At 48.7% G+C, this 26,052-nt stretch overlaps 2 protein-coding genes across 2 annotated transcripts; both read left to right on the forward strand.

The window, feature by feature from the left end:
• The first annotated feature begins 354 nt into the window (after nucleotides 1-354).
• ZCCHC3 (zinc finger CCHC-type containing 3) lies at nucleotides 355-3,294 on the forward strand. The gene has a single exon (XM_061208359.1). The coding sequence runs from the start codon at nucleotides 617-619 to the stop codon at nucleotides 1,829-1,831; it is 1,215 nt and encodes a 404-aa protein (XP_061064342.1). The 5' UTR covers nucleotides 355-616; the 3' UTR covers nucleotides 1,832-3,294.
• A 17,803-nt stretch (nucleotides 3,295-21,097) lies between these two features.
• Nucleotides 21,098-25,843, forward strand: SOX12 (SRY-box transcription factor 12). The gene has a single exon (XM_061209197.1). It carries the CDS (start codon nucleotides 21,473-21,475, stop codon nucleotides 22,409-22,411), a length of 939 nt encoding a protein of 312 aa, XP_061065180.1. The 5' UTR covers nucleotides 21,098-21,472; the 3' UTR covers nucleotides 22,412-25,843.
• The last annotated feature ends 209 nt before the right edge of the window (nucleotides 25,844-26,052 follow it).

A 26,052-nucleotide genomic window follows, 5' to 3' on the forward strand; every position in this document is an offset into this window, starting at 1 on the left:
AATGAAAGATAAAATAGTTTAAAAGTTAAAATGTTCACTGCAAAATTCTTTCCACTTTTTGTATGTTTGAAAATGTCCATAATCCAACGTTGTAAAAATAATGCATTGTGATCTGCTTTGGGAGGAGGAAGGGCTAAGTTTTGTCTTTCTTTTTTTAATAGAAAAGGTACAAAAATGAAAACAAAATGGGCGAAATCTTCCTCAACTCTCTCCCGCCTTCGGGCTGTGGGCCGTTAGTAAAACTGCTTGAATGAAATCATCGAGGACCGCTTGCGAAATACCAAATCCTCGAGAGCGAGGCCCAAGGCTGCCAAACCCTCGCGAGCGACAGGGACGCGCTCCAAGCTCCGCATCCCACTTCGGTGCCGAGGAGGTAGGGTTGGAGCGAGCACTAACGGAAACGTGGCCAGGCCGTTACCAGGGGGTTCCCAGCCCGCGGCCGCTGACCGCCGAGCGCCGCAAGTAAATACCTTAGCGGGGCGGGGGAGAGAAGCGTCGAATTTCAAAAAAAAAAAAAAAAAAAAGCCCAAACCCCCACAGCCCCGGGCGGGCGGGCGCGCGCCATGGGCGCCCTTTGGCTGCGGGAGCGAGTGGAGGATGCTGGGAAGGAGGTAACATGGCCACCGGCGGCGGCGCGGAGGAGGAGAGGAAGCGGGGGCGGACGCAGCTCCTGTCTCTTGCGCGCCCGGCGGCCCGGGCCGAGGAGGCCGAGGGCGGCCACGAGAAGATGGGCTGGGCCCAGGTGGTGAAGAACCTGGCCGAGAAGAAGGGCGAGTTCCGCGAGTCGCGGCCTCCGCGGCGGGAGGAGGAGGGCGGTAACGGCGCGCGCGGCGGGCTCAGCGCCCCCGCGGGCCTGGCGGCGCCTGGCCTCGGTGACTTCCCCCCGGCCGGCCGCGGGGACCCGAAGGGCCGCCGGAGAGACCCGGCCGGCGAGGCGACGGACGCCCGCAAGAAGAAGGGCGCAGCCGAGGCGGGCAGGAGGAAGAAGGCCGAAGCGGCGGCCATGGCGGCCCCGGCCAAGCCCGACGCGGCCGAAGACGCGGCCGAGCGGCCCCCCCAGGACGAGCAGGCGACGGCGGCTGGCCCCGCGGCGGGCCCGGGCAAGGGCCGCTTCCTCGTGCGCATCTGTTTCCAGGGAGACGAGGGCGCCTGCCCAACCCGGGACTTCGTGGTGGGCGCGCTCATCCTCCGCTCCATCGGCATGGACCCGAGCGACATCTACGCGGTTATTCAGATCCCTGGCAGCCGGGAGTTCGACGTGAGCTTCCGCTCGGCGGAGAAGCTGGCCCTATTCTTACGCGTCTACGAGGAGAAGCGCGAGCAGGAGGACTGCTGGGAGAACTTTGTGGTGCTGGGGCGGAGCAAGTCCAGCTTGAAGACGCTCTTCATCCTCTTCCGGAACGAGACGGTGGACGTGGAGGACATCGTGACCTGGCTCAAGCGCCACTGCGATGTGTTGGCCGTGCCGGTGAAAGTGACCGACAGGTTTGGGATCTGGACCGGGGAGTACAAGTGCGAGATCGAGCTGCGCCAGGGGGAGGGCGGGGTCAGGCACCTGCCGGGGGCCTTCTTCCTGGGGGCCGAGAGGGGCTACAGCTGGTACAAGGGGCAGCCCAAGACGTGCTTTAAATGTGGTTCCCGGACCCACATGAGTGGCAGCTGCACACAGGACAGGTGCTTCAGGTGCGGGGAGGAGGGGCACCTGAGCCCTTACTGCCGGAAGGGCATCGTGTGTAACCTCTGTGGCAAACGAGGACACGCCTTTGCCCAGTGTCCCAAAGCGGTTCACAATTCCGTGGCAGCTCAGCTAACCGGCGTGGCCGGGCACTGAACACCCGCCTGCCTGCCAGGGTGAACACAGAGCCAGCTTACCCCTCTTAAGTGCCAAAACTTTTTTTTAAACCATTTTTTATCGTTTTTGGAGGAGATCTTCTTAAAACTACAAGAGACATCTCACTTTGCCTTCCTAAACTGAGTTTACTCCATTTCAGCCTTTCCTGAATTTGGTGACTCTGTCATCAGTAACGACTACCGACCGAGAACTGTAGTGTGCAGATATGTCTCCCCTCCCTTTTTTAAAATTTATTTTCATTTTTGTATTTGGAGATTTTTTTTCTGGTACTTTTTACTCCCCACTTCTTGTCTTCTCCCCGGATTTTCATTCTTCCGGCTGCCTTGCTCATCTTTATGCCCCAGTGCTAGGTAGGGGCCCAGCACATGGTCGGCACTCCATCAGTGTTTGTTGAATTGAGAACATTGTTGACCCTGGCTTCTGTCAGGGTGTCTATCTTTTGCAGCTCATCCCGTCCCCTTTTAATTTGCTGCTTCTAATCTATGTGGTCTGAGAATTTGTGAAACCAGTGTTGTTAGAAGTGTATGTAAACTGAGTCAATAAGCTCTGAATGGCGGCCAAGGGCCTCTCTTATGGCATTAAAATGCATGGACTTTGTGACAGCACTTTCAGTGGCTCAGAAACCATTCTTCACAGAATCATGGAATCTAGAATTTTCCTGCTGGAAAAGACCTAAAAATTGGTTTAGACCAATCCACTGGTTTTCCAACAGATGAAACAGGACCAGAGAGGTTAAATGACTGGGTCAAAATCACATAGCTGTCTGGTGCCAGAGCTAGCCTAGAGTAGAGTTCCCTGACCCCAAGCCCGGTGCTCATTCCACTACCTCTCACACCTCACAACATTTTCCTCAACACTTGAGGGCCCAGAAAGTCTGCTCTTTCCAGAATAATGAGCCCAGAGGAATGCTAAGAAATCATCTGGGGAAGGAAGCAGAAGATTTGGCAGGAGCTTCAGAATACTTGGGAGATACGGAAGGGACAAAGGAACATAATCCAGGGTGTACTCATTGCCCCCTGGGGTACCATATCTGGATTAAAGTGGCCCTGCTCCTTTGTGGCCTTCCCCTTCCCCGTTCATTGCCACCAGTGAGAAATAGAGGTGCTCCTGAGTAAAGAAAGGTTTACATTTGCATCTTAGCCTCAATAGCTAGCGTCCCCAGAGAAGCAGCTGACTGGAGCTCATCTGCAACCTCCGGACTCTCAGGAGAAAAACGGAATTCCAAATGAGCTGTTAACTCTAAAATGTACTTGGGAAATAGGCCAAGCTAGAGGGCATTGGGTCTACTAAGTGTTATCAAGTTAAAGTAGAAAAGACAGTACACTGCTTTTCTTTTAGTTTATGTCTTTCCTTTATGTTTTGCTATTTCCTTGTGGCTTAGAATGTAAAATCGATTGTTTAAACTTTTGTTCTGAATAAATATTTATCTTTTGTATTGATAACACTGCTGCACTATTTCCTTTCGAAATGTTAGATGCATAGGTTCACAGACCCTAGTTCAACCGAGGCTTCCCACACTCCATTTGTTTACTCTGCATATACATTTCCAGCCCTGCAGGCAACACTTAACACCTACTGTGTTTTCCCAGGCCCTTGGGAGTTGTTACCTAAGCCTTTGCATCAAAATCACTTAGCATACTGTTAAAACTAAAGTGTTAAGTCCTAACTCAGTTCCGAGCAATCGGAATCACTGGAGTGAGTGAAATATTTTTAGTAAGCACCCCTAGCAACTCTGTTGGGCAGCCAGGTTTGAGACCACAGTTCTGAATAGTACTAACATGACTGAGAGGGACTGCCCTCAGGAGATTACAAACCAGTGGGAAAAACTGAGGTAGGATGTCAGTTTCATCATCTTAACAGTTACTGTAAGTGTACTGAATTGGATACGAAGTATTCATGGGCTTTAGAAAAAATGCCATCTCTTCCAACTATAAGGGAGGAAGAGAGAAAGGGTCCAGGAAATTTCCCATAGAGCTGACTCACTCCTCCAAGCTAGCCCTGGAGACTCCAGACACAACCCTCTGAGGGATTTTCTAGCTCTGAGATGATAAGATGATGTGATCCTAAGAATTAATGTTCCCAGTGTATTGATTCTCTGACTCAGTGATTTGAGGGTATTTCCAGAGCTCATCTGGTACAGTTGAGGCCTGGTTGGCTCTTCAGAATCCTGCCTTTCAGAGCCAGCTCAGCCTTTCTCCTTCCTGTCTCCCAAGGCAAACACAGTCTTCCCTCCTCCTTCCTTCCCTCCCTCCCTCTGTCCTCTCTCTCCCCCTCCTTTCCCCATCCTCTGCCACGGGTTTCCCTCCCTCACAGTGCTGGAGGCCTGACGTGGGGGGAAAAAGCCTGTATTCATCATAGTCCCCTCCCCCTTCCTCCTAGCAGGCACTGTGCCAAGGAGCCTCCTTGGAAGGAATCTTCCCTCTCTCTGCCCCTCCCCCCCAACTCTACTGGAGAGAGCAGAGGAAGAAACTGTTTCCCTGCCCTTCCCCTCCCCGCCCCCCCATCCGCTCCAGGGCCTCCAGCCTGGCAGTCTGGGGCCTGAGCCACGGGCTGGAGCAGAACAAACCTCCCCCAGCTTCCTCTCCTGATCTAGCAGCCCCCAAATTACAATCCCTCACTGTTCATGGGCTCCTGGGAAGTGTGTCGAGATCCCCAGCCTGAGGCTGGCTGACTAGCTGACGTTCATTCGTTCAGCTTACAACAATACTGAAGGCCATTAAGAGCCAGACCCCACACAAGGCACTCTGCATACACCCGTGAATAAGACTGTGCACTTGCAGAGAGAGCTACAGATAAATAATAAGGAAGCAATTTTTAAAATAATATTAAGTATTTTTTAATGTTCTAGAAAAGAGTATAGAATTGTCTCAAATGCAGCTCTACTAGAAGAGATGATGTCTGGACTGAAACCTGCAAAATGAAGGAGTCAAGTGAAGAAGGAAAAGATATTCAAGCAACAGAAGCAGCCTGTGCAAAGACCTGGAGGCTAGAGCACAGGGTGTGTTCAGGCTGGCTGGAGAGTCACAGGAAGATGTGGTTGGGAAAAGGCCAAGAGGAAGTGACAGGGCTTGTCAGTGTAATAAGAGGCTTGATTTTGTCCTAACACCCTCCACTCTGGCCGCCTTCATTCCATTCATTTAACACTCTAACACTCGTATGTTAAGCACCAACTCTTTCAAGGCAATGGATTGCAGCAAAATAGTCAAGTCCTTTGGGGCTGGAATTCTAGAGTTACACAATATATAATCTGTAATAATGCATTGAAAGAAACATACAGAGTGACATGTTTAATAAGGAAAACTGATCTGTTCTTGGGGGGTCAGGGATAACTTCCCAGACAAAATGTTTGAACTGAGATCAAAAGACTATATAAGAAGTTAATTGAAAGGTGGGGGTGGGGGTTAAGTGGTGGTAAGGGTATGAGCCTAGGTTTGCGTAAGGATAACAAGTATAACAACCCTATAGTGGGAGGAGGCACAGTGGATTCTAGAAACCAAATGAAAGCCAGTGTTTAGAAACAAACCACTCTAAGTATTGAGGAAAGTGATGGGCTCTAGGCTGGATATTAGGAATGATTCCTAGAACATCATGGAACTGACCTACCAGGGGAGCTACTACCTCTCTCACAGAAAGGAGCCAGGAGGCCATCACTGGAAAGGCTGAGTTTGAGGACACACTGCGGAAGCTGCCACTCAAGGACAGGATGCCAGTGCCAATGCTACTGCTAGAACAGTGGAATGTCAAGCCCTTGAAGCCAGAGATCATACACTAGAGTCTCCACAACCTTACTTAAAAGCAAAAACAGCCAAAATTGTTTGACTTCTGCCTACTACCACCTTCCAAACCTCATGTAAGTGTACCTAATTGCTGGAGCCCTAGCTGCAAGGGAGTCAGGAAATGCTTTTGCTTTCCAGCATGAGTAGCACAGAAAGCACATTAACAGTGGGAATGGGAGCTGTCTGCCGACCAACCACATCTGGCACAGCCAGTGTGGCTACAATGCAGAGAGGGGGAGGGAGATGATGGTACAAAATAAGACTGGAGATCTCTTGGGGAGGTCTGGTCAGCCATGTTTAGAATTTGAGTCTAAGAATGATGAGGCGCCATTGAAAAATTTTTGAGCAAGGAAGTGACATGATCAGGGTTATATTTTTAAAAGACCATTCAGGATACTTTGTAGAGAATGGGTCAGAGAGAAGCCCAAGTGTAGAGAAGTCCAGTTTACCAAGGTGACGGATGAGGGTACCTTGGACCTGGATGATGCAGATAGAGAAAAGCAGGCAGGGTAAAGAGATTTTTAGGAGGTTAAGTCAACAAGACAGACATAGGCTGGAGGAAAAGTAAGTACCAAGGATGTCACCCAGGTTTCCAGCTTCTGCAATTGAAGAGATAGTGGGGCCACTCCCTGAGGTGTAGAACAGAGGAGAAAATCCAAGTTTGTGATGAAGGTCTTCAGTTTGATTTTGGCTGTGTTGAGTTTGAAGTCCCTGTAGAGGATGTCTAAAAGAAGGTGTGGGATGGGTGGTTCAATATCCACAGGCCTTAAATTCTAAGGAGAGCTCTGGGCTTGAGATATAAACACAGGTGTCCTATAGCAATGGTTTTCAAACTCTTTAACCACATTCCACAGAAGGCATACATTTTACATTGCAGCCATCCAACATATACATATGTATACTTATATATAAATAAACAAGTTTATATATAGAAACAAGTTTATATATAGAAAGAAATAATATTATCTCTGTGGGTGGTGTGCTCTGATATTTTCTATTCTATTGCTTCATTCTTTTATAAATGCTTATATGACCCAATAAGTTGATTTTATAATCTCCTAATGGGTCATGAGAAAAAGCATAGGGGAGAAAGATTATAGCAACTCGGACCATACCTTATGCAACTCTGACATGTGAGAGTTTTCCCTGATGGAAAAAGATATCGTGACAAACTAATAAAGGACAGCCAGAAAGGGAGAAGGAAAACAAGAGTGTAGAGATACATAAACCAAGGGAGGATAGTTGTAAGTGGCAAGGATTAACTGTATTGAGTGCTGCAAGAGGTCAAGTAAAATTGGCCTTGAGAAATGTCAAGATTCATAAGTCAGGATTGAAGAGTGCCCATTGGATTGAATAATGTGGAGGTCATTGGTGAAGACCTTTTAGAGTGCTGGGAGAAAGAGGTGGACTAAGGAACAAGTAATCTTCCTAAAATGCCAATCTAGCACTCTGACCCTTTTACTCCCTCTGGGGCTCTCTACTGCTCTAGGGAGTCAGCCTAGCATACAACTCCTTTTGCAAGAGGCTTCTGGGCCCCTTTGGGACTTTATTCTCAGCCAGAGTGCCCATTTCCCTACTTCATGTCAACTTCAGGTATGGCTGACAAAGAGCAACCAGAAGGAGTTCAGTATGATGGAGTGTGGAACGGTATAAGAGGAAGCTAAGGAGTCAGATCATACCAAGTTGAAGGTGGAATTCCACGGGAGCGTTACCAGACGTGGGCAGAGCCAGTGGATCCATACAGCACCACTTGCTTGCTTGTCAGAGTGACTAAGAATATTTGGGGGAGGACATGTTTCATGAAAATAAACAGATATGTTATGGAGGAGAATGCAAACTTTGCAGAGTTTTAAAATAAAACATGGACCAACATCTTTGGAAAGCAGTTTGTTTGGTACTATCAAAATTTTAAATTTACATAATCTTTAACACAGCAGTCATAGGAAATGAATCTATAGCTAAACTTGGACAGGTGCACAAAGATGTTATATATCAGATGTTACGTATGTTCACTGATGCATTACTTAAGGTACCAAGGACTGGAAATAACCTGATTATCTATCAGCTATGTATCAATAGTAGTTAGGCTATGGCACATTCAAATAGTGTAACACTATGCAGCTGTTAAAAAGAACGGCTATTAAAAATCATCTAAGACACATTTTAAAGTGAACAAAGCAAGATATGGTATGCTACTGTTTACATTTTAATTTTACTTTTTTCAGCTTTGTTGAGGTGTAATTGACAAATAAAATTGTAAGATATTTAAAGTGTACCATGTGATAATTGATATACATATTACATTTTAAAATGATGGAATATATACATATGCTTATTTATGTATAGAATAATCTGGAAGGATATTAGTGAAACTGATAACTGTTGCTTCTGAGAAGAACTGGATATTTGGGATTGGGGCTGGAAGGAAAATGTATTTTCCACGGTATATCCCTGGGGGGTTTCTTTGGTTTTGTTTGTAACTGTTTCATGTATTATCTCTGGCAAAAAAAAAAAAAAAAAAATTAACAAAAAAAAATGCAAAACACAACACAAGACTTCAAAGAAATTCCTGTAGACTCTGTAGAAACAGGAGTCCATTTCCTCTATCTTTAAAAATAAGACATTTTGATGGGAAAGTTTAAAACTCTAGAGCACCCAAGCCAACTCACTGGTCTCCCTGCTTCCAAGCTTGGTCTCCTTCCACCCGGGAAAATCGTCCCCAAAACAAAATTTGATCACATTAAGCCCCAGCTTAAAAGACCTTCAAAGACTTTGTGTCCTCCCTGGGGCCCACCAGGCCCTGCCTGGCCACCCAGCCTCCTCTGGGCCTCACCCCCTCACCCTGGCTGGGCTCCTGCTAGTCATTCCAGGAATTCACCCTCCCAGACCCGTGGTTAACCCTTACCTTCCCTGGCGCTCAACTCTAATGCCACTTCCTAACGGCAGCCTTCCCTAACCTTCTAGACAAAACCCTCTTACACTCCCCTCCTTTTAGTGGTCACTGCAGGTACAATGATATGTTTATTTATGCCATGGTTTGATTAATATCTGCCTCTGTCTCTCAATTTTGAGCTCCCAGAGGGCAGAGACCAGGACTTTTTTTGCTCTTGGTTAGAGTTCAAACATTTCACACTGTGCCTGGCACATAGTAAAAGCCCAATAAATATTTATTGCATGGATGATCTAGAAATTACTTGGCTGTGGTTACAGATCAGGATATGTACCTCCTTATCTTTTATTCCTTTTTTTAAATTGAAGTATAGTTGATTTACAATGTTGTGTTCGTTTCAGTTATACAGCAAAGTGATTCAGTTTTACATATATATATCTTTTCAGATTCTTTTCCATTATAGGTTATTATAAGGTATTGAGTGTAGTTCCCTGTATGGTAGGTCCTTGTTGTTTATCTATTTTATATACAGTAGTGTGTAGCCTCCTTGTCCTTTGTAAATGACACTCAAAGTATCCCTTAGCACACCTGTCACTGACTCTCTACTGAATAAGGGCTTATTCATTCATCTTCAAAAAGCAAATTCAAATTTTGGGATTAACAGATACACACTACTATATATAAAATAGATAGACAACAAGGACCTACTGTATAGCACTGGGAACTATATTCAATAACTTGTAATAACCTACAATGGAAAAGAATCTGAAAAACTTATATACATAACTGAATCACTTTGCTATATACCTGAATCACGGTAAATCAACAATACTTCAATTAAAAAGTAATAAAAATAATAAATAATAAATATAAAATAAAAAATAATAAATAATAAAAAAATTTTTAAAATCGAATTCAGGGCTTCCCTGGTGGCGCAGTGGTTGAGAATCTGCCTGTCAATGCAGGGGACACGGGTTCGAGCCCTGGTCTGGGAAGATCCCACATGCCGTGGAGCAACTGGGCCCGTGAGCCACAACTACTGAGCCTGCGCGTCTGGAGCCCGTGCTCCGCAACAAGAGAGGCCGCGATAGTGAGAGGCCCGCGCACCGCGATGAAGAGTGGCCCCCGCTCGCCGCAACTAGAGAAAGCCCTCACAGAAACGAAGACCCAACACAGTCAAAAATAAATAAATAATTTAAAAAAAAATTCAATGTAAAAAACAAAACAAAACAAAAATCGAATTCACTCCTTCAGTCTTCTCACTTTTGGTAAGGGTTTCCTTCAGCCTGGAGGTCAGGCCCATCCTCCCCTATTCCTCTGAGGGCATATCATTGAGACTTAGCCTGCATGTCCCCCGCACTGTGAGGCACAGTGGATTGTGAATGCCTAGCTTCAACAAAACACTCCCTTATCCCTGGCAAGAGTAGCTCTGGCCCTGAGCCCTGCCCCTCCTCAGGGGGTGGGGTGGGAATCTGTAGGCACAAGAGGAACTGCCCACCCAGAGTCTGTGCCCTCCCTTTCCAGACCATTCTCTGAAACCCCAGAATTCCCTTCCAAAATATCCCTAAGCTCACTTAGAACCTTCGTGGCCTCATCCCTGGGTTCATCTCAGCTGAGGGCAGGCTGCACTGCCTGATGCACCCCTTACAGACCTGAGGCTTATGTCTCAGAGTAGCTGTTTGCAAGAGACAGCTGCATGTGGCGGCTGGGGTGTCCACTCATACGTGCTGGGTCCCTCACTGATGGGATGGGAGGTAGCTGGACAGGGGTTGGATGCCAGGGGGTAGCCCTCCCTGGGCCAACACACCCTGGCACAGACCTCCAAGGGTCCTGGAATTCTAATTTGAACCTGGCTCTTCCAGGTTGTTGTGAAAGTAGATCCGTCAAGGAGGAGAATATAACATATTTCATTTAACACCTTAGATTGATGAGGGATGTATCACTTCTAACTACAGAGACATGTGGTATATGGGCCTCCGATTGAACTCTTGTCCTGGGCACTACAAATGCCCCTGTTTGGTTGTACCATTTCTTAGCTCAGACAAGAAATGTAAGCTCTCTGGGCCTGTTTCCTTACCAGAAAAATGTGTTTAATGGTAACTGCCTTATCAGGGCTGATGAGAAAATGAAATAAAAATTCATGTAAAGGGCTTGGCAGAGTGCCAGGCCCTCAGTAAACATAGCTCTCATCGTTATTTTTTCCTTTTTGTCCTCTGGCTAACATCTCCCGTGATTTTCTATATGACATCCAAACTGGTCTCTTTTGTAAGATTTCCACACTGCTCCTCCCTCCACATAAGGATAACCCGCTATTCTCTCCACCTAGTTAAATCCTACCCTGTCTTCAATTAAGGTAATAGCTGCTGGTGACTGCAGTTTACTAAGTTTCAGGCATCGTTTTAAGAGGTTGACATGCATTATCTCAACTCAGTTCTGACACCAACACAACGAGGTGGGTACTGTTTATCATTCCCCAAATACAAGGACACTGGTATCTGGAGAGTTGAAGCACTGGCATCTGGTAAGTGGCAGGGCCATTGGGAATGTGAACCCGGTCTTACTACAGAGATAGGTCTCCCAAATGCCTAGTCACGATCCTGTTGGCCGCCCCCTCCGTCCTTACAGTGCGCCGGCGAGACCTCTCTCCTTCAAGCCCCCATACTGAAGGCTGTCATACCCCGTCAGGTCTGTCTGCGGACTTTCGGCCTCAAAGGGCGGGCACTTGTCTCACGCCACGTTGCCCACATCAGGGATCCTCCCTCCTTCTCTCCTCATTCTTCCTCCCTTCCTCCCTTTCTCCCTCCCACTAAGTATCTCGTTCCTACTCTGTGCTAGGCTTTGTGTTCGTTCACATGCAAAATGTTACCAATGGAGAGGTCAAGGGAGGATGGAATTATATGTCATTCTTCTCTTTCGTCTTTAACGCCTTTCTGTTTGTCTGATTTTTTTCCAGTGAGCACGCAGGCCAGGTTTCTCGAACCCAGTTCAAATGCTGCTTTGCTAGGTTGGTTTGGTCGGAGGAAAGCCCTGTCCCCTTAACTCCCAGCCCCCACGCCTCCTCCACCAGCCCTCAAATCCAGGCCGCCCATCCCCCCTCCGGAAGGGGGGAGTTGGGAACGAACGCCGAAATCTGAGTGGCTCTTTCAAGCCTCCGTTGCCGTGGAAACCGGCAGCACAGGCCTTGGCGGTCCTTTACACCATCCTGCAGCGACGCAGCCAATGGGCTATGAGCTCCATCCCAGGCGTCCCCGCCCCACAGCTGCCCGGCAGCCCACCAATGGGCAGGTCCCTTGGCTTAGAGTCCTGCCTTCCGCTCAGGGACACCGCCAGTGAGCTTCGGTCTTGCTCTCCCTCCAGCTTCAATGAAGCAGCAAGACTCGATTTTTCAAAAAAAGGAATTATCCAAATTAGAAGGAACTAGCAGTAACGCCTCTGTCAGTTGCAGCCTGAATAATCTTTGGCTGGTATTTTATTTAAGGAGAGCAAAACTGTTCCAATTAGACAACAATATATGTCGTTCTCTACTAAAACAATTTTAGGCAATGAAAATTTAGGCAATGGGGTTGATATCTGCTCTACGTGGATTTCTTTCAATATAGGTATTTTCATTTAATTTAAAATGATCAAGAAGCTGGTCATCTTTCCTTGTTTGTATTTCAAATGCATACAAATGAAAGACGCTGAGTCATTGAGACATTGACCTAAGTAATTGGTAGCTGACTTTTATTGGACAAAACATATTAAAACTGTAGGATAAATGAATATTTCTCTTAATGCATTGAAGAAATTCCATTTTTAAGGCAGACTATGTAATTGCTTTAACACTCTAAAGTCTAAATAAACTAAATATGTTTTTAAAACCCTGTGCCATCTTTTTAAAAATGAACTTTATTTTTTAGAATAGTTTTAGATTTACAGAAAAATTGCAAAGATAATACAAAGTTCCTATATCCCCAACCCATCCTGTTTCCTCTATTATCAACATCTTACATTAATATGGTGCATTAGTTACCATTAATAGTTTATTCTGATTTCCTTAGTTTTTACTTAATGTCCTTTTTCTATCCCAGGATCCCATCCAGGATGCCACATTGCATTTATCTCATGTCTCCTAGATTCTTCTTGGCTGTGGCAGTTTCTCAGACATCAACAGGACTTATCACTGTTGGTGTTGACCTTGATCACCTGGCTGAGGTAGTATCTGTCAGGTTTCTCCTCTGTAAAGTTGCTCTTCTTTTACCCCTTTTCGTGTTCTCCTCTTTGGAAAGAAGTAACTATGCTTAGCCCACACTTAAGGAGTGGGGAGTAATGTTCTACCCCCTTGAGGGTGGAGTATCTATGTAAGTTATTTGGAGTTTTTCTGCACTGAAGATGTGTTTCTTTTCCTCTATTTATTTAGTCATTTATTTACATCAATGGACTCATAGATACTTATTTCATACTTTCAGTTATAATCCAGTACTGCTTAATTTTGTTGCTCAAATTGGTCCAGATTTGGCCTCTGGCAGCTCTTTTAGTTGGCTCCTGTATCCCTTTGACATATTCCCATCTTTGTGTGTCTTTTGTTGTTCTTGAGCACTTTACCTTCTGGCACTATATGTTGCCCCAGACTCATCTTGTATATTCCCTGCCCCCAGTCCTAGAATTAGCTGTTTCTCAAAAGTCCAGATTCCTCCTATTTCAACTAACAGAACAAAGAAATATATGTGTATATGCTAACCTGTGTACATAAACATATCTATGAATATTTCTGTACGTAACCATCTGCATCTATATTAAGCTAAAGGTGAGGTCCTATTTATATTTCCAGCTCTAATCCATTACCACATGAATCATTCTAGCCTCCTCCCCTTGCTCATCTGTAAATTCCCACTCCAACAATGAGAAACCTGGCTCCCACCATTCACCAGTAAAAATGTATAGCAGCATCAGCATTGTTAACCCATACCCCTGTGGGAAACATTATCAACTTTATGTACACTTTCTTTTGCTTTTAGTTTGACAGACCCCGCTCGTTTCTAAAGTTGCTTAAGTCAAGCTCCTTTCCCCCACCCCCTTTAATGAGGCTGTTTCATACATTTGTAATACAGTTTGTTTTGTCACATTCTGCATTCCATTTTGGGATTCTCCCAAGTCATAAATGATTTTTTAATTTTTCATGCATTAAGATTTGCTCTTTCTAACGTATGGGTTTTGACAAATGCATAAGGTCTTATATCCACCATTATAATATACAGAAGAGTTTCACTGCCCTAAAAAGTCCCCTGTGCTTCACCTATTCAACCCTCTCCCCCCCCAAACCCTGACAACCATTAGATGTTTTTGCTATCGCTATAGTTTTGCCTTTTTGTACATTTTCTTTTAAAGAGAATACACACAATAGAGTACTTTTGTTGTTGCTCCTGTTACAACTCATTGACTTTTTTTTTTTTTAATTTATTTTTTTGGGCGGCGCCACGCAGCATGTGGGATCTCTGTTCCCCCACCAGGGATCGAACCAGCGCTCCCTGCAGTGCCAGCGCGGAGTCTTAGCCAGTGGACTGCCAGGGAAGTCCCACAACTCATTGACTCTTTACCATGCTCCATATCCTGAAATATTATGCTCTCCCATTTTGCAGACGAGAAAACTGAGGCAAATGAGTTGTAGTAACTCCCTAAAAACTCGTAACATTGAACAAAGTTTGACTTCAAATACTGGGTGCTTTGATTGTTTAAAGCCCCAGTATTTCCATGCTTGACTTCTGAGTCACCTATGGGAGTCCTCTATATTTATCCAATAAGGTGGGAATGACTTATTTCCCAGTTTCCCCAGGCAGTCCCAGTTTATTTCTGTTGTTCCAGCATAATTATTAATAGTGTCCCCTTTCATGATATAGAATATGGTCACCTCCAAAGGAAAAGTCTAATGAATTTCAGAGTCAGGTTGTGGGAATTGTACTCTAGGAGATGTGGAGATGTACCGATGGGGTGTGATGTGAGTCACCAGATGGAACCCACTGTCCAGATAAAATCAGCTCCTCCATCTAGTCACCGTCCCCTTCCTTCCCCCAATCTGATGATTCCCCAATTCCATCAGCCCTGCTGGTGCTGCTAAAATGCCCCTGATGCTGTCCTCTTCTCCCCATGAACATGCCTCCAGGTCTGGTCTCTCCTTGCTGCCTTGTGCTTCTCTGAGTCTCAAACTACATCTTATGGACTGGCAACCCAGAATTCCGTCAGGATCTTTAAGACTTTGGGATTTCACAGAGAATTTTAAAAAACTCCTCTCACCCCTGAAAAAAACTATTCATTTTAAAATTTGGAGATGGACAAAAATTGCCAACTGTTTATTTTGCCAAGTAAGGATGAGGAAAACCTCCATCTTCTCTATTAGTACTGCCTCTTAGAAATATAATGCAAGCTATAAGTGTTATTTTAAATTTTCCAGAAGCCACATTTTAAAAAGTAAAAAAAAAAAAATTAAGAGAAACGGGTGAAACTAATTTTAACATATTTTATTCAACCCAATATATCCAAAATGTTATAATCTCAAAAATATTAATGCGATATTTTAATTTTTTTTGCTAAGTATTTGAAAACCAGTGAGAATTTTGCACTGTAGCACATTTCAATTTGCAGTAGCCATATTTAAGTGCTCAAGAGCCCCATGTGCAGTTCTATAACATTATTCAGTAAAAGAGCCCTGTAATGTACATACACACACACACGATCATAATCTTTGAATTTTTCAAAGAAGACATTTAGATGAATCAAGAAATGAATTACCTTGTTCTTATTGCTCTCCCTCTTTATTATGAATGTCTTTGAGGACCGTGCTGGTTCAAAGACTGATGTTTTAGAGCTAGACACAGTTGGGGTGGGTGGAGTTGCATGACGGTGTCTGTGACAGCCACACCCACACCCGATTTGGCTCCTTCCTCCCTTCACTGAACAGGTATTGAGAGTCTGTGTTGTGCCAAGATCTGCTAAGTGCTGGGGAGAGTGGAAATCAGGTGGGTCCTTTGATCCCATGGAGCTTCTGCTCTGCTGTGGTGTACCAAGTGGGGCTCTGCAGGCAATGAAAGGGTGTATTGTCTGCAGAGAATTTGAGAACAATAAAACTGATTGAACATCTCTCTGCATTTTATTATTACCATGTGCCCGCAATTCTAAACCATGTCAGTGTTAAGACACTCCTCTCTGAAAATCAAGTTGTTGGTCTACCTTGAGTCCTAATGATATATTTGTAAGCTTCGAATCAGCATATTTTAATCACTTGTACACTAATAAACATAATCGCCTACAAGGAAGATAATTCAGAGCACTCCCAGCTATACATTCAGCCCCTAACACACACCAAGTCAGACACAGCTACACGCGTTAGTTTTGAGAATAAGTTCGTAACAGTCCAGAATTGTTCAAGCTCGCTTCCTGAGTACTTGTGTCTCCAGCCCCTTTGGTACAACATATGGCTGTGTTTAAACAATAGATTCAAAATAAACAATGATAGCATAGTGATTAGGAAGCTGAAGAACCAGAACTTGAGTTGCTTCAATTCTGTCATTCTATGTGACCACTTGAAGCTTTTGTATTTTAAAATTTAAAACAGTGAAACAAAGAGTGAACGGCCAAGCATGGTAACAGCAAATTTTATTATTTAGTAAAATAGTATTATATATAATATTATTATTTAGTAAAATTGTTTTACCGAATTTGAATCATATATATTTTTTAATAGATTTATTTTATTTATTTATTTAATTTATTTATTGGCTGCGTTGGGTCTTCTGTTGCTGTGCCCCGTCTTTCTCTAGTTGCCACGAGCTGGGGGGGGCGGGGATGGGGGCTACTATTCGTTGCGGTGCGCGGGCTTCTCATTGCGGTGGCTTCTCTTGTTGCGGAGCACGGGCTCTAGTCGCGCAGGCTTCAGTAGTTGTGGCACACAGGCTTCAGTAGTTGTGGCTCCCGGGCTCTAGAGTGCAGGCTCAGTAGTTGTGGCACACGGGCTTAGTTGCTCCGCAGCACGTGGGATCCCGGACCAGGGCTCGAACCCGTGTCCCCTGCATTGGCAGGCGGATTCTTAACCACTGTGCCACCAGGGAAGCCCCTGAATCATATATTTAATATTAAAATTGATTCTTATTTTTAAAGTGATTTCTTATTTGTTTTTAAACTGTAATGTAATTAATGGAATGGAATGGAATTATTATTGCAACAGACCACTGTGTGGGTGTGTTTCTTTTATTTTTCAAAGAAATATAGTAATATAATTGAAAAGTATGGATCAAATACTCTTTTCCTTTTTTGTACTGTAATATTTATTTTTACCGACATGATTATGTATACAAAGTTCAATAAAAGAGTATTGTCACCATCTGCATTTCTTTTCTGGCCATTATCATTAGTATTATTCATTGTATTTCATGACTGCTGCTGAAAATAATGTCATTTAAAGGAGCCATCTGTTCTGAGTGTCAAATGAGCTAGGCAGGTCACTGGTGCACTGAAGAAAAGGAACATGGGGTTAGGAGAGCTCTAAGGAGGCAGACAGAGGCAGGAGTGCTGGAAAGGGTGAGGGAATGGACTTCACAACACCCTGTGTGGGGAGGCTTGGCTTGTTCCACAAACTGAAATGAGACTTGTGTGACTAGAGAGTGGATCAAGACCGAGAAATCGGGAGAGGAGTTCAGATAGGTGAGCAGGGGTCAGACCAAGCTTGGCCTAGTGGGCCAGGTGAAAGACTGGTGTTTATCTTGAGAGTAATGGGGAAACCACTGGTGGGTTTTAACAAGGGAAGATGCACAATCAGATTTTTGACTGAAAGACACCATCACTCTGCCTTCAGGGAGGAGAATGGAATGGAAGGAGATCTGGTGGGTACAGGGACCAGAAAGGAGGCTGGGCAGGTACCCAGATAAGAGATGATGGTGGCCTGGACCAGTGGGGCAGCAGTGGTCAGCATATCTCCAAGAACCTTACCATCTATCTACCACAGTCTGGATTGAACAGCTCAGTGGTCAGCCAAGCCTTGAACTCCTGTGGCCTGCAAGGTTTAGACTCTGGGGCACCCATTTGAAAGGACTCAGGATAGTCTGTGTGCACTGATAAATACCACATCCCAGTGGCAGACCGGAGTTTTGGGTTTTGGGTTCCAAAATTTCACTTCCTTCTCTGGGCTCCTGGAGGAATTTGAGCACACTTATGATAGAGCACTGACTTTCATTTAATAATAATTATTGAGCACCCACTGTGTGCCAGGCACTCTCCTAGGGACAGAGCAGGAAAAAAAAACAGACAAAAATCTCTGCCCTCTTTGAGCTGGCATTCCAGTGGAGGGGAGATGGGCAAAAAACAAGTGAACAAATAAAATAATTCCGGAATGTGGTGAGTGCTATGAAGCAAATAGAAAGGGTGATGAGTTAGAAGAATGCAAGCAAAAATTAAGATGTCTAACAATACCAAACTTTGGACAGGATGTAGATGAAGAGGATCTCTTCTATGTTGCTTGTGGAAAAGTAAATTGGTACAACTTTGAAGTTTCGAATCAGCTTATAAAAGTTAGCACTCACATATCCTCAGATGCAGCCACCACACTTCCCATAAAATACCTGGGAGACCTTCCTGCACTTGAGCACCAGGAACACATTTAGGATTGTTAACAGGAACACTTGTTCATAAGAGCAAAAACCTGGCGATAATACAAATGTCCAGGGACAGGACACTAGATAGAAAAATTGTGGTACATTCCTGCAGTGGAAAATGAATGAACCCCACACAGATGCAATAATTTAGATGAATCTTACCACTATACTATTGAGTGAGAAAGTAAATACCAGAGTATTACATACAGCATGATATCCTTTTTTTTTTTTTTTCCTCTTTATGATACCCTTTTTTTAAAGCTAAAGGCAAGAGAATATATTTTGTTGGGTTTTTTTTTAATGTTTATTTATTCATTTGGCTGCACTGGGTCTTAGTTGCGGGATCTTTGTTGCTGCATGCGGGATCTAGTTCCCTGACCAGGGATCAAACCCAGGCCCCCTGCATTGGGACCACAGAGTCTTAATTACTGGACCACCAGGGAAGTCCCAATGAAAATATTCTAAAATTGATTGTGGTGATGGTTGCACAGCTCCCTTAATATGTCATTGAATTGTATACTTTAAATGAATGAATACTCTGGTATTTCAATAAAGCTGCTAAGCTTTTTTTAAGAGTAAGGGAAGACTCAGGATAGACATTACATCAGGTGAGGGAAAGCAGAGGATGGGATGGGAGAAAAGTTCATAGGAAAAGGTGGGGTATTATCCATGTTCCAGTTCCTGTGTTGGGTTGCTGATTTCACTGGTTTTTACTATATTATATATAAATAAATATATACAAACATGAACTGAACCAATCATGGACAATGATAACAATGTCACAGACCAACAACTCTGTGTACCTGAGATGCAGGGGAATGTGGGTGGGCGACAGCAGAGAGTGGTCAGGGCAGGCGTCTCTGGAGAGTCCATGTGAACTGAGGCTAGAATGAGATGGACCAGCCATGTGGGGATGGGGGTGAAGAGTTTTCCAGGCTGAGGAGACAGCATGTACAAAGGCCCTGAGGTGGGTCCAAGCCTTCTGTGTTTGAGGAATATCCAGGAGGCCAGTACTTCAAACTCTAATAATAGTAATGGCAGCAGCTACAGGGCCACAGTAAGACCTTTGAGAAGCCCTAAGCACTGAAAAGACGGCAGTTCCCCTCCTATGTAATTTAAAATAAAACAAATATTAAGTAGGAAAAGTGTAAAAGTGTTAGAAAATTTTTAAAAAGCTTTTATTTTTCCCAGGATCACTACTTTGATGCCTTTTTTTTATTATGTTGGTGTTTCTAGGTTGGTGGTGCCCTGAGTCTCTGATAACTAATATTTGTTGTGCATTTACTGTGCCTACATCCATTTATCCCATTTAATCTGTAAAATAACCATATGAGGAAAAAACTGCTTTTTCCTATTTTAAGGACACGCAAAGGAGGCACCCGGATATGAATACAGGAATTCTGACTCCACTGAGCAATGAACCGTACAAGCTATCGTTGTTAAGATTCAAACTCGGGGGTCTCCAGATCTCAGCGTCCAATAAGTCGCCGGAGAAACCATTTGGTCGGGAGCAGAGCCTTCTCCTTCCGAGTGCCCTGTGCCTTTAAGAGTCGCCCCCTCCCGCCGGCGAAGATCCAATTTCCCTCCCGGGCACCCAGAGCAAGCACCCCGCCCCCAGCGTCTGCGGAGCAGCACGCAGGTCCTCCCTCCCCCACCCCACACCCTCCGGCTGGGCTCTCCGCGCCCGCCCGCCCACGGGTGGGTGAGGTCTACTGCCTGAGACACGCACCTTCCAATCCGGACACTGCCCACTATGCCCCAGCAGAATGCTACCCTAGAGACCCCCATCCCGACCCCTCCCAGCTCCTGATTCCGTGGAGGGACGCTTCAGCGCCCCCACCCATCGCCCGGGCCCACTGCGCGGTGAAGGTGACCTCCCCCAAGGGGCAGCACACGCCCAGCAATGCCCGAGCGGGCTCACACGTGGTGAGATGGGAGCGCGCAGCCCCTCCCCGCCACGCGCCTCGAGCGTGCGCCTCGGACCCGCCCCTTGGCCTGGCTCCGCCCCCGTGCCCGCGCACGCTTCTCCAGACCCGGGAGGGGCATCGCGCCCTAGTCTGGCACCAGGCTGGTCTAGGTGTGGCGTGGGACCTGGGAATGGGGCACCCACGCATCTTCGAACCTCGCCTGAGACGTGTGAAAAGCGGAGAGTTCGTCCTACTCAGGACCCTCGGCTGGTTAGGCGAGGTGCCCCGGCCCCTTCGTGCGCTGAGGGAAGAGAGAGCTGGGACCGCGAGCCTAGGATTCGAGCCCTAGTCTGCAGATCTTTGGTGTTTCCTACCTGGAAAGTGGGCGTCATGTGCCCTTCTTTCTCAGGACTCTCGTGGTGCCTCAAAAGAGAAGAAAAATATAAAAGGGATTCGGTTCATTGGGCCCATAAACATTTGTTGAGCGCCTATATGGCTGGATACTAGGCAGGGTCTACATCAATGATACGATGAGGTTGTTGTCCCCTTAAGGAGCTTTCCTGAGCCTAGGTCTCCTCACCTTCTGTTCTGGGGCGACTAAAAAGACGCCCCCGAAAGAGGAGGGAGCGGAGGTCCTACCTGGCGGCAGGTGTCACTGAGTAAGCTAAAATTTCAAAGGCAACGCGGGGCGGGGACAGGCTTTCTGGAGCCAGAAGGGAAGCACGCTCGGCGTCCCCCACCCCACTCTCCCGCTAGTCCCCAGCCTAAGAAAAGAAACCGACTTCATCCGACACCCCCAATCCCAGCCACAAGACCGCCCAGCCCCGCAGCACGAGCCCCGCCCCACTTCGGCAGCCAGCGATTGGGAGATGCAAATACCAGGTTCTCTGCCCAGCAACGGGTGACGCGCCGCCCGAGCGCGAGGCGTGGCCCGGCCGCAGCCCAAGCGGGCACCTCGGTGTTTACACGGGGCGGCCCCGCGCGCGCCGCAGCGGCCCGCAGACGGAGAGGGGGAGGGGTGGCGCGCGCGCCGGCGGGGCCGCGCGGGGAGAAAGACACTGGAAGGCGGTGGGGCGGAGAGAGGCGCGCGCGGGCCGCGGCCGAGCAGGAGGCTGCAAGGAGAGCCCGCGGGGGCCCTGGGAGTGCAGTTCCTCAGCCCCCGCAAAACAATGTGTGGCGTGCTGCGGGGCGCAACTTGCCGGAGGCGGCGGGGGCGCGCCGAGCCCGCCTGAGACCGCGCCGCTGACCTTCTCCCCCCGCCGTCCGTTGGGCCCGAGCGCCCAGCTTCTCGCTCCCCAGCTCGCGGGGGCCGGGCCGAGCTGCAGGGCGGGGCCGCCCCTCCGTCGCTGCTGCCTCCTCCCCCACCCCCAGCCGCTGAGGATGCGGACGGCCCCCGGCGGCGTCTAGCGGCCCCGGGCCCAGGCGCGATGGTGCAGCAGCGGGGCGCGAGGGCCAAGCGGGACGGCGGGCCACCGCCCCCGGGGCCCGGGCCGGCCGAGGAGGGGGCGCGTGAGCCCGGCTGGTGCAAGACCCCGAGCGGCCACATTAAGAGACCGATGAACGCGTTCATGGTGTGGTCGCAGCACGAACGGCGGAAGATCATGGACCAGTGGCCCGACATGCACAACGCCGAGATCTCCAAGCGCCTGGGCCGCCGCTGGCAGCTGCTGCAGGATTCGGAGAAGATCCCGTTCGTGCGGGAGGCGGAGCGGCTGCGCCTCAAGCACATGGCGGATTACCCGGACTACAAGTACCGGCCGCGCAAAAAGAGCAAGGGGGCGCCCGCCAAGGCGCGGCCCCGCCCCCCCGGCGGCGGCGGCAGCCGGCTCAAGCCCGGGCCGCAGCTGCCTAGCCGCGGGGGCCGCCGAGCAGCGGGAGGGCCTTTGGGGGGCGGCGCGGCGGCGCCCGAGGACGACGACGAGGACGACGACGAGGAGCTGCTGGAAGTGCGCCTGGTCGAGACCCCCGGGCGGGAGCTGTGGAGGATGGTCCCGGCGGGGCGGGCCGCCCGGGGACAAGCGGAGCGTTCCCAGGGGCCGTCGGGCGAGGGGGCGGCTGTCACCGCCGCCTCCCCGACTCCGTCGGAGGACGAGGAGCCGGAGGAAGAGGAGGAGGAGGCGGCGGCGACGGAGGAAGGCGAAGAGGAGACGGTGGCGTCGGGGGAGGAGCCGCTGGGCTTTCTGTCCAGACTGCCCCCCGGCCCCGCCGGCCTGGACTGCAGCGCCCTGGACCGCGACCCAGACCTGCCGCCCCCTTCGGGCACGTCGCACTTCGAGTTCCCGGACTACTGCACCCCCGAGGTTACCGAGATGATCGCAGGGGACTGGCGCCCGTCTAGCATCGCCGACCTGGTTTTCACCTACTGAGCCCACCGTCAGCGGGGCGCGCACGCCCCCAAACCAGCTGTTTACATACAGGAATCAGGTATTGGGGCCCCTCGGAGGCCGAGGCTGGCACCCCATCTCCCGCACAGCCTCCCCCCTCCTAGACGTGCCCAACCCCCTTCAAATCCAGACATGCCCTTCCCCCGCAGACACACCCCAAGGCAGCCCAACCCCCACCCTTTCTCCGACATCCAAGCCCCTCCCCATCTTACCCCCTCCCGCACAGCCACCAGCAGCCAGCCCCCCCCACTCCGATACACCTCCCGTCCTCTCCAAGAGACCTGTACCCCTCCCCCATTTTGCACACGCCCCTCCTCACGGCCGGAGGACACGCCCCTGCCCTTGCTCCGGACTCCCTCCGCCTTAGCGTGGCCCGCCTCCTGTCTTGTTTGGGGGGGCGCTGCAGCTGGGCGGCCCCGCGCCCTCCTCCCTTGCCCCTCCCTCCCAGGGAGGGGGAGGGGCCCGTTCCTTTTCCCCGGGAACACTGGGATCCGCCCCCTTCTCGCGCATGCTTAATGCTTCTTGGGAGGAGGGAGCTGGTCCCAGTCGAACCTCACGCCCCTGTCAGCCGATCCGGGAAGAAGGGGGGCGGATATAGAGCGATCCTGAGAAACCTTTTGATCCAGGAGCCACGGCTTCCGTTCAACCCGACGGGGCGTCACTGCCTTAAATGGGAGGAGCACTCGGAAGGGGGAGAAAGAGACTAGCCGGCCCGGAAGGGTTGGTGTGGAGCTTGGAACTCCCAAGTGGCATAGCCCCTTTTCCCTTACGGGGTCGCCCAACCCACGTGCACCCACCCCTCACCGACTGCATGACTGCCTCTACAGCTTGTCTTGGTTCCAAGAAGCCAACCTTTCTTTCCCCCGCCTGGGAATTGGGGGCAGGGTCTTTCTCTGGAAATCCTTCGGGAGAGAAAAAGAAAACTCAGAACCAAGACACGTAACAGTTTGTTTGGGGACAGGGTCTTTATGCTCCACCCCCCCCCCAAGTGCCCTTATCACCTCAGGGCACACTCCCAGCCTGGGCTCCTTCCTAAGCCCACCGCCCCTTCCTGTCACCCAGGTCCCTCTGCCTACAGTATTCAGTGGGAGAAACTGAGACACGTTGGTACTAGGGGGTTGAGACTGAGGCATAATAGCAGATGAAGTGGCAAGAAGAGCCCCACTTTTCAGCAGCTGGCTTCAGAGAGACCATCGACTGGGCCAGTGAGACTGAAGGGAGGGTCAGAGCAGTCTTGGGCCGTTTGCGCCTAGCGCTGCTGCATCCAGTTTGGGGTGCCCTCGGAAACCCTGCCCCTGATGCTGTTACCCCTCTTACTCCAGCTCCCCGCTCAAGCCCTGCCCCTCCGGCCTCCCCACGCCCCATTTGCCCTCACTACCTGTATCTCACCGGCGTGTGTTCACCCTCCTGGGTGTGCACACACTCTCATTCACACACACAAATCTCAGGAACAAACGGTCCCAGAGTCCTCCGGGACCCCTGCCCAGGGTCTCTGCAGGTCTCTGCCCCACGCGTTCCCGTCGCTGACAAAGCCACCAGCTGCCTCCTTTAAGCTTGGTGCTCCGGCTCTGGGCCTTTTTGCGCGCGCGCTCTTTCTCTCTTTTTCTCTTTTTCTCTCTCTCTCTTTCTTTTTCTTTTTCTTTTTTTTTTTTTAAAGAAAAACAACAACAAAAAAGACAATGAAAAATCCCAGAAAACGTCATGTGAGTGAAGAGATGTCACTGTCTGTGGTCTTGGAGAACTAGTCTCATAGCTGAGGGGAGGGGGCACTGGCACCCACAGCAGGACTTCTGCCAGGACTGAATAAAGTGTATTTGCCCCATCTCGCCCTGTGCTTCTACATGTCTTTGCCTTTCCTCAACCCTCCCCAAACAGTTTGGCAGATTCAAGTCCATGTGACTTAGCACCATGCAGGAAGAGCTGGGGGTTCCAGGGCAAGGAGGCACCTGGCCCCTCTAGGCCTCTCTGCTCCCTCTATCTCAGGACTCCTGGTCTTCATTAAGGATGGCAGACTCACCCCTGCAGAGGCAAGGCAGGTGACATGAATGAGAGAGTCTGGGTGGACACTGGCTTCATGACCCACTTCAAGGGGAGCAACTGCTCACTTCCTGCCGGTTGTGACCCTGTGGGAATGCAGCCCACTGTGGCCAGGGGGCTAGATTTTTCAAGAGAAGATGGAAATCTGGATGTTTCTGTGAACATCTGAATTTCAAAATGAAAGCTGAGTGAAATATTTTTAAATCCTTGTGGACCAAGTGAAACACGTGTGCAGGCACACCTAGTCCAAGGGGGCCAGTTTGACCCTGCCCTTAAGATTAAGAATCAGGGTTGAGCCACAATACCTGGGCTCAAACCCTGGCACCACCACTGAGCACCTGTGTGACCTTGAGCATGTTAACTTCACCCTGACTCTTCTTTGCATATGTGTAACGCGGGGATGATGATAATACCTGCTTCACAGGGTAAAATGAAGTTCAAGGTGAGAAGCATTTAACATGGTGCTCCATAAATTGTATTATTCCATTGTCCAGAGGAGGAAACTTAGGGTCAAGGTGCAGAAGCAACCTGTAAAGGGGCTTCAAGCAGCCAAGGTCAGTGACAGGGCCCCAAATTTTGGTTTCTGTCTCCTGGTGAAGTGTTAACTTCAGGGTGCTTGCCTCTCCCTCCCTGTTTGAATCTGCAGATGGTGTTAGGCTGGCAGCTCAGGGTGTGGAGTAGTGGGGTTCGTCCCCATGCCTAGCACATAACTGGCCCCCAGTGTAGATGCCTTGAATGACTGAAGAGCAGCAGAAGCCACGGTGATTCCTGTCCATGAGATTCTTACCTGTGTTTTGGGAACTGAGACCAAGACTTTTCAAAACTTTTGTCCCCCTACACCTTTCCGCCTAATTCTTCCTCTACCAGATCCAATGAATTCCTAAGGTTGGACAAAGCCTGTTTCCCCAGTAAGAACCAAGGCCAAGTGTGCAAGTCTCATTCAGAGGGTATTTGGGGACTGGGATACCCATAGATGCTTTAAAAGAGGACTAAAGCAGGTTTGGGAGGGCTGGGCACCTATAGAAAGGGGGCTTGGGGCAGCAGGAATTACAGTGAGCGCTTCCTCTTGGCCTCTGATTGGAAGCAAGATTGACCACAAATCAAAACAAAACCTTTAAGAAAGAAAAGGTGGAAGAGAGCCACTTCACCCAGGGCAGCCTGCATCTGGTGTCCGAATGAGCACAGGTGTAAAAGCCTGCCACTTCAGTTCAAGGTGGGACAGACACAGGGAGTACCTGCCCCCCTCCCATGTCCTCACCCCAGGGCCCCTCCAGGGTGGCTGAGGCTTTGCCTGGCCAGCAGCGCAGTTTGGCTTCCTGAACCCAATTCTGTCTCCTCCCTCTTCTTTTCACAGGTGTTTATGCCTAATAAATATCTTGCACCCCAAACTCAGTCTCAGTGTCTGCTTCTGGACAACCCAGTCTGCAGCGGAGGGTGGAAGGGGCTGGACAAAGGGAAGGGGATCACTGGCCCAGCAATTGCAGCTGGGCATCTCTGATGCCCACTCCCTCAGGAGGAGTCTCGTTTCCACCAACACCATCAGCCCCAACCTCGGGGCTGCACGCTTTCCACCCTTTCCAGTCGGC

The sequence above is a fragment of the Eubalaena glacialis genome, chromosome 13 (genome assembly GCF_028564815.1).
Source record: "Eubalaena glacialis isolate mEubGla1 chromosome 13, mEubGla1.1.hap2.+ XY, whole genome shotgun sequence".
NCBI lineage: Eukaryota > Metazoa > Chordata > Mammalia > Artiodactyla > Balaenidae > Eubalaena > Eubalaena glacialis.

Bases quoted from the DNA above. Each gene is read 5' to 3' on its own strand.
- SOX12 (XM_061209197.1), top strand. From the start codon at position 21,473: ATGGTGCAGCAGCGGGGCGCGAGGGCCAAGCGGGACGGCGGGCCACCG.
- ZCCHC3 (XM_061208359.1), top strand. From the start codon at position 617: ATGGCCACCGGCGGCGGCGCGGAGGAGGAGAGGAAGCGGGGGCGGACG.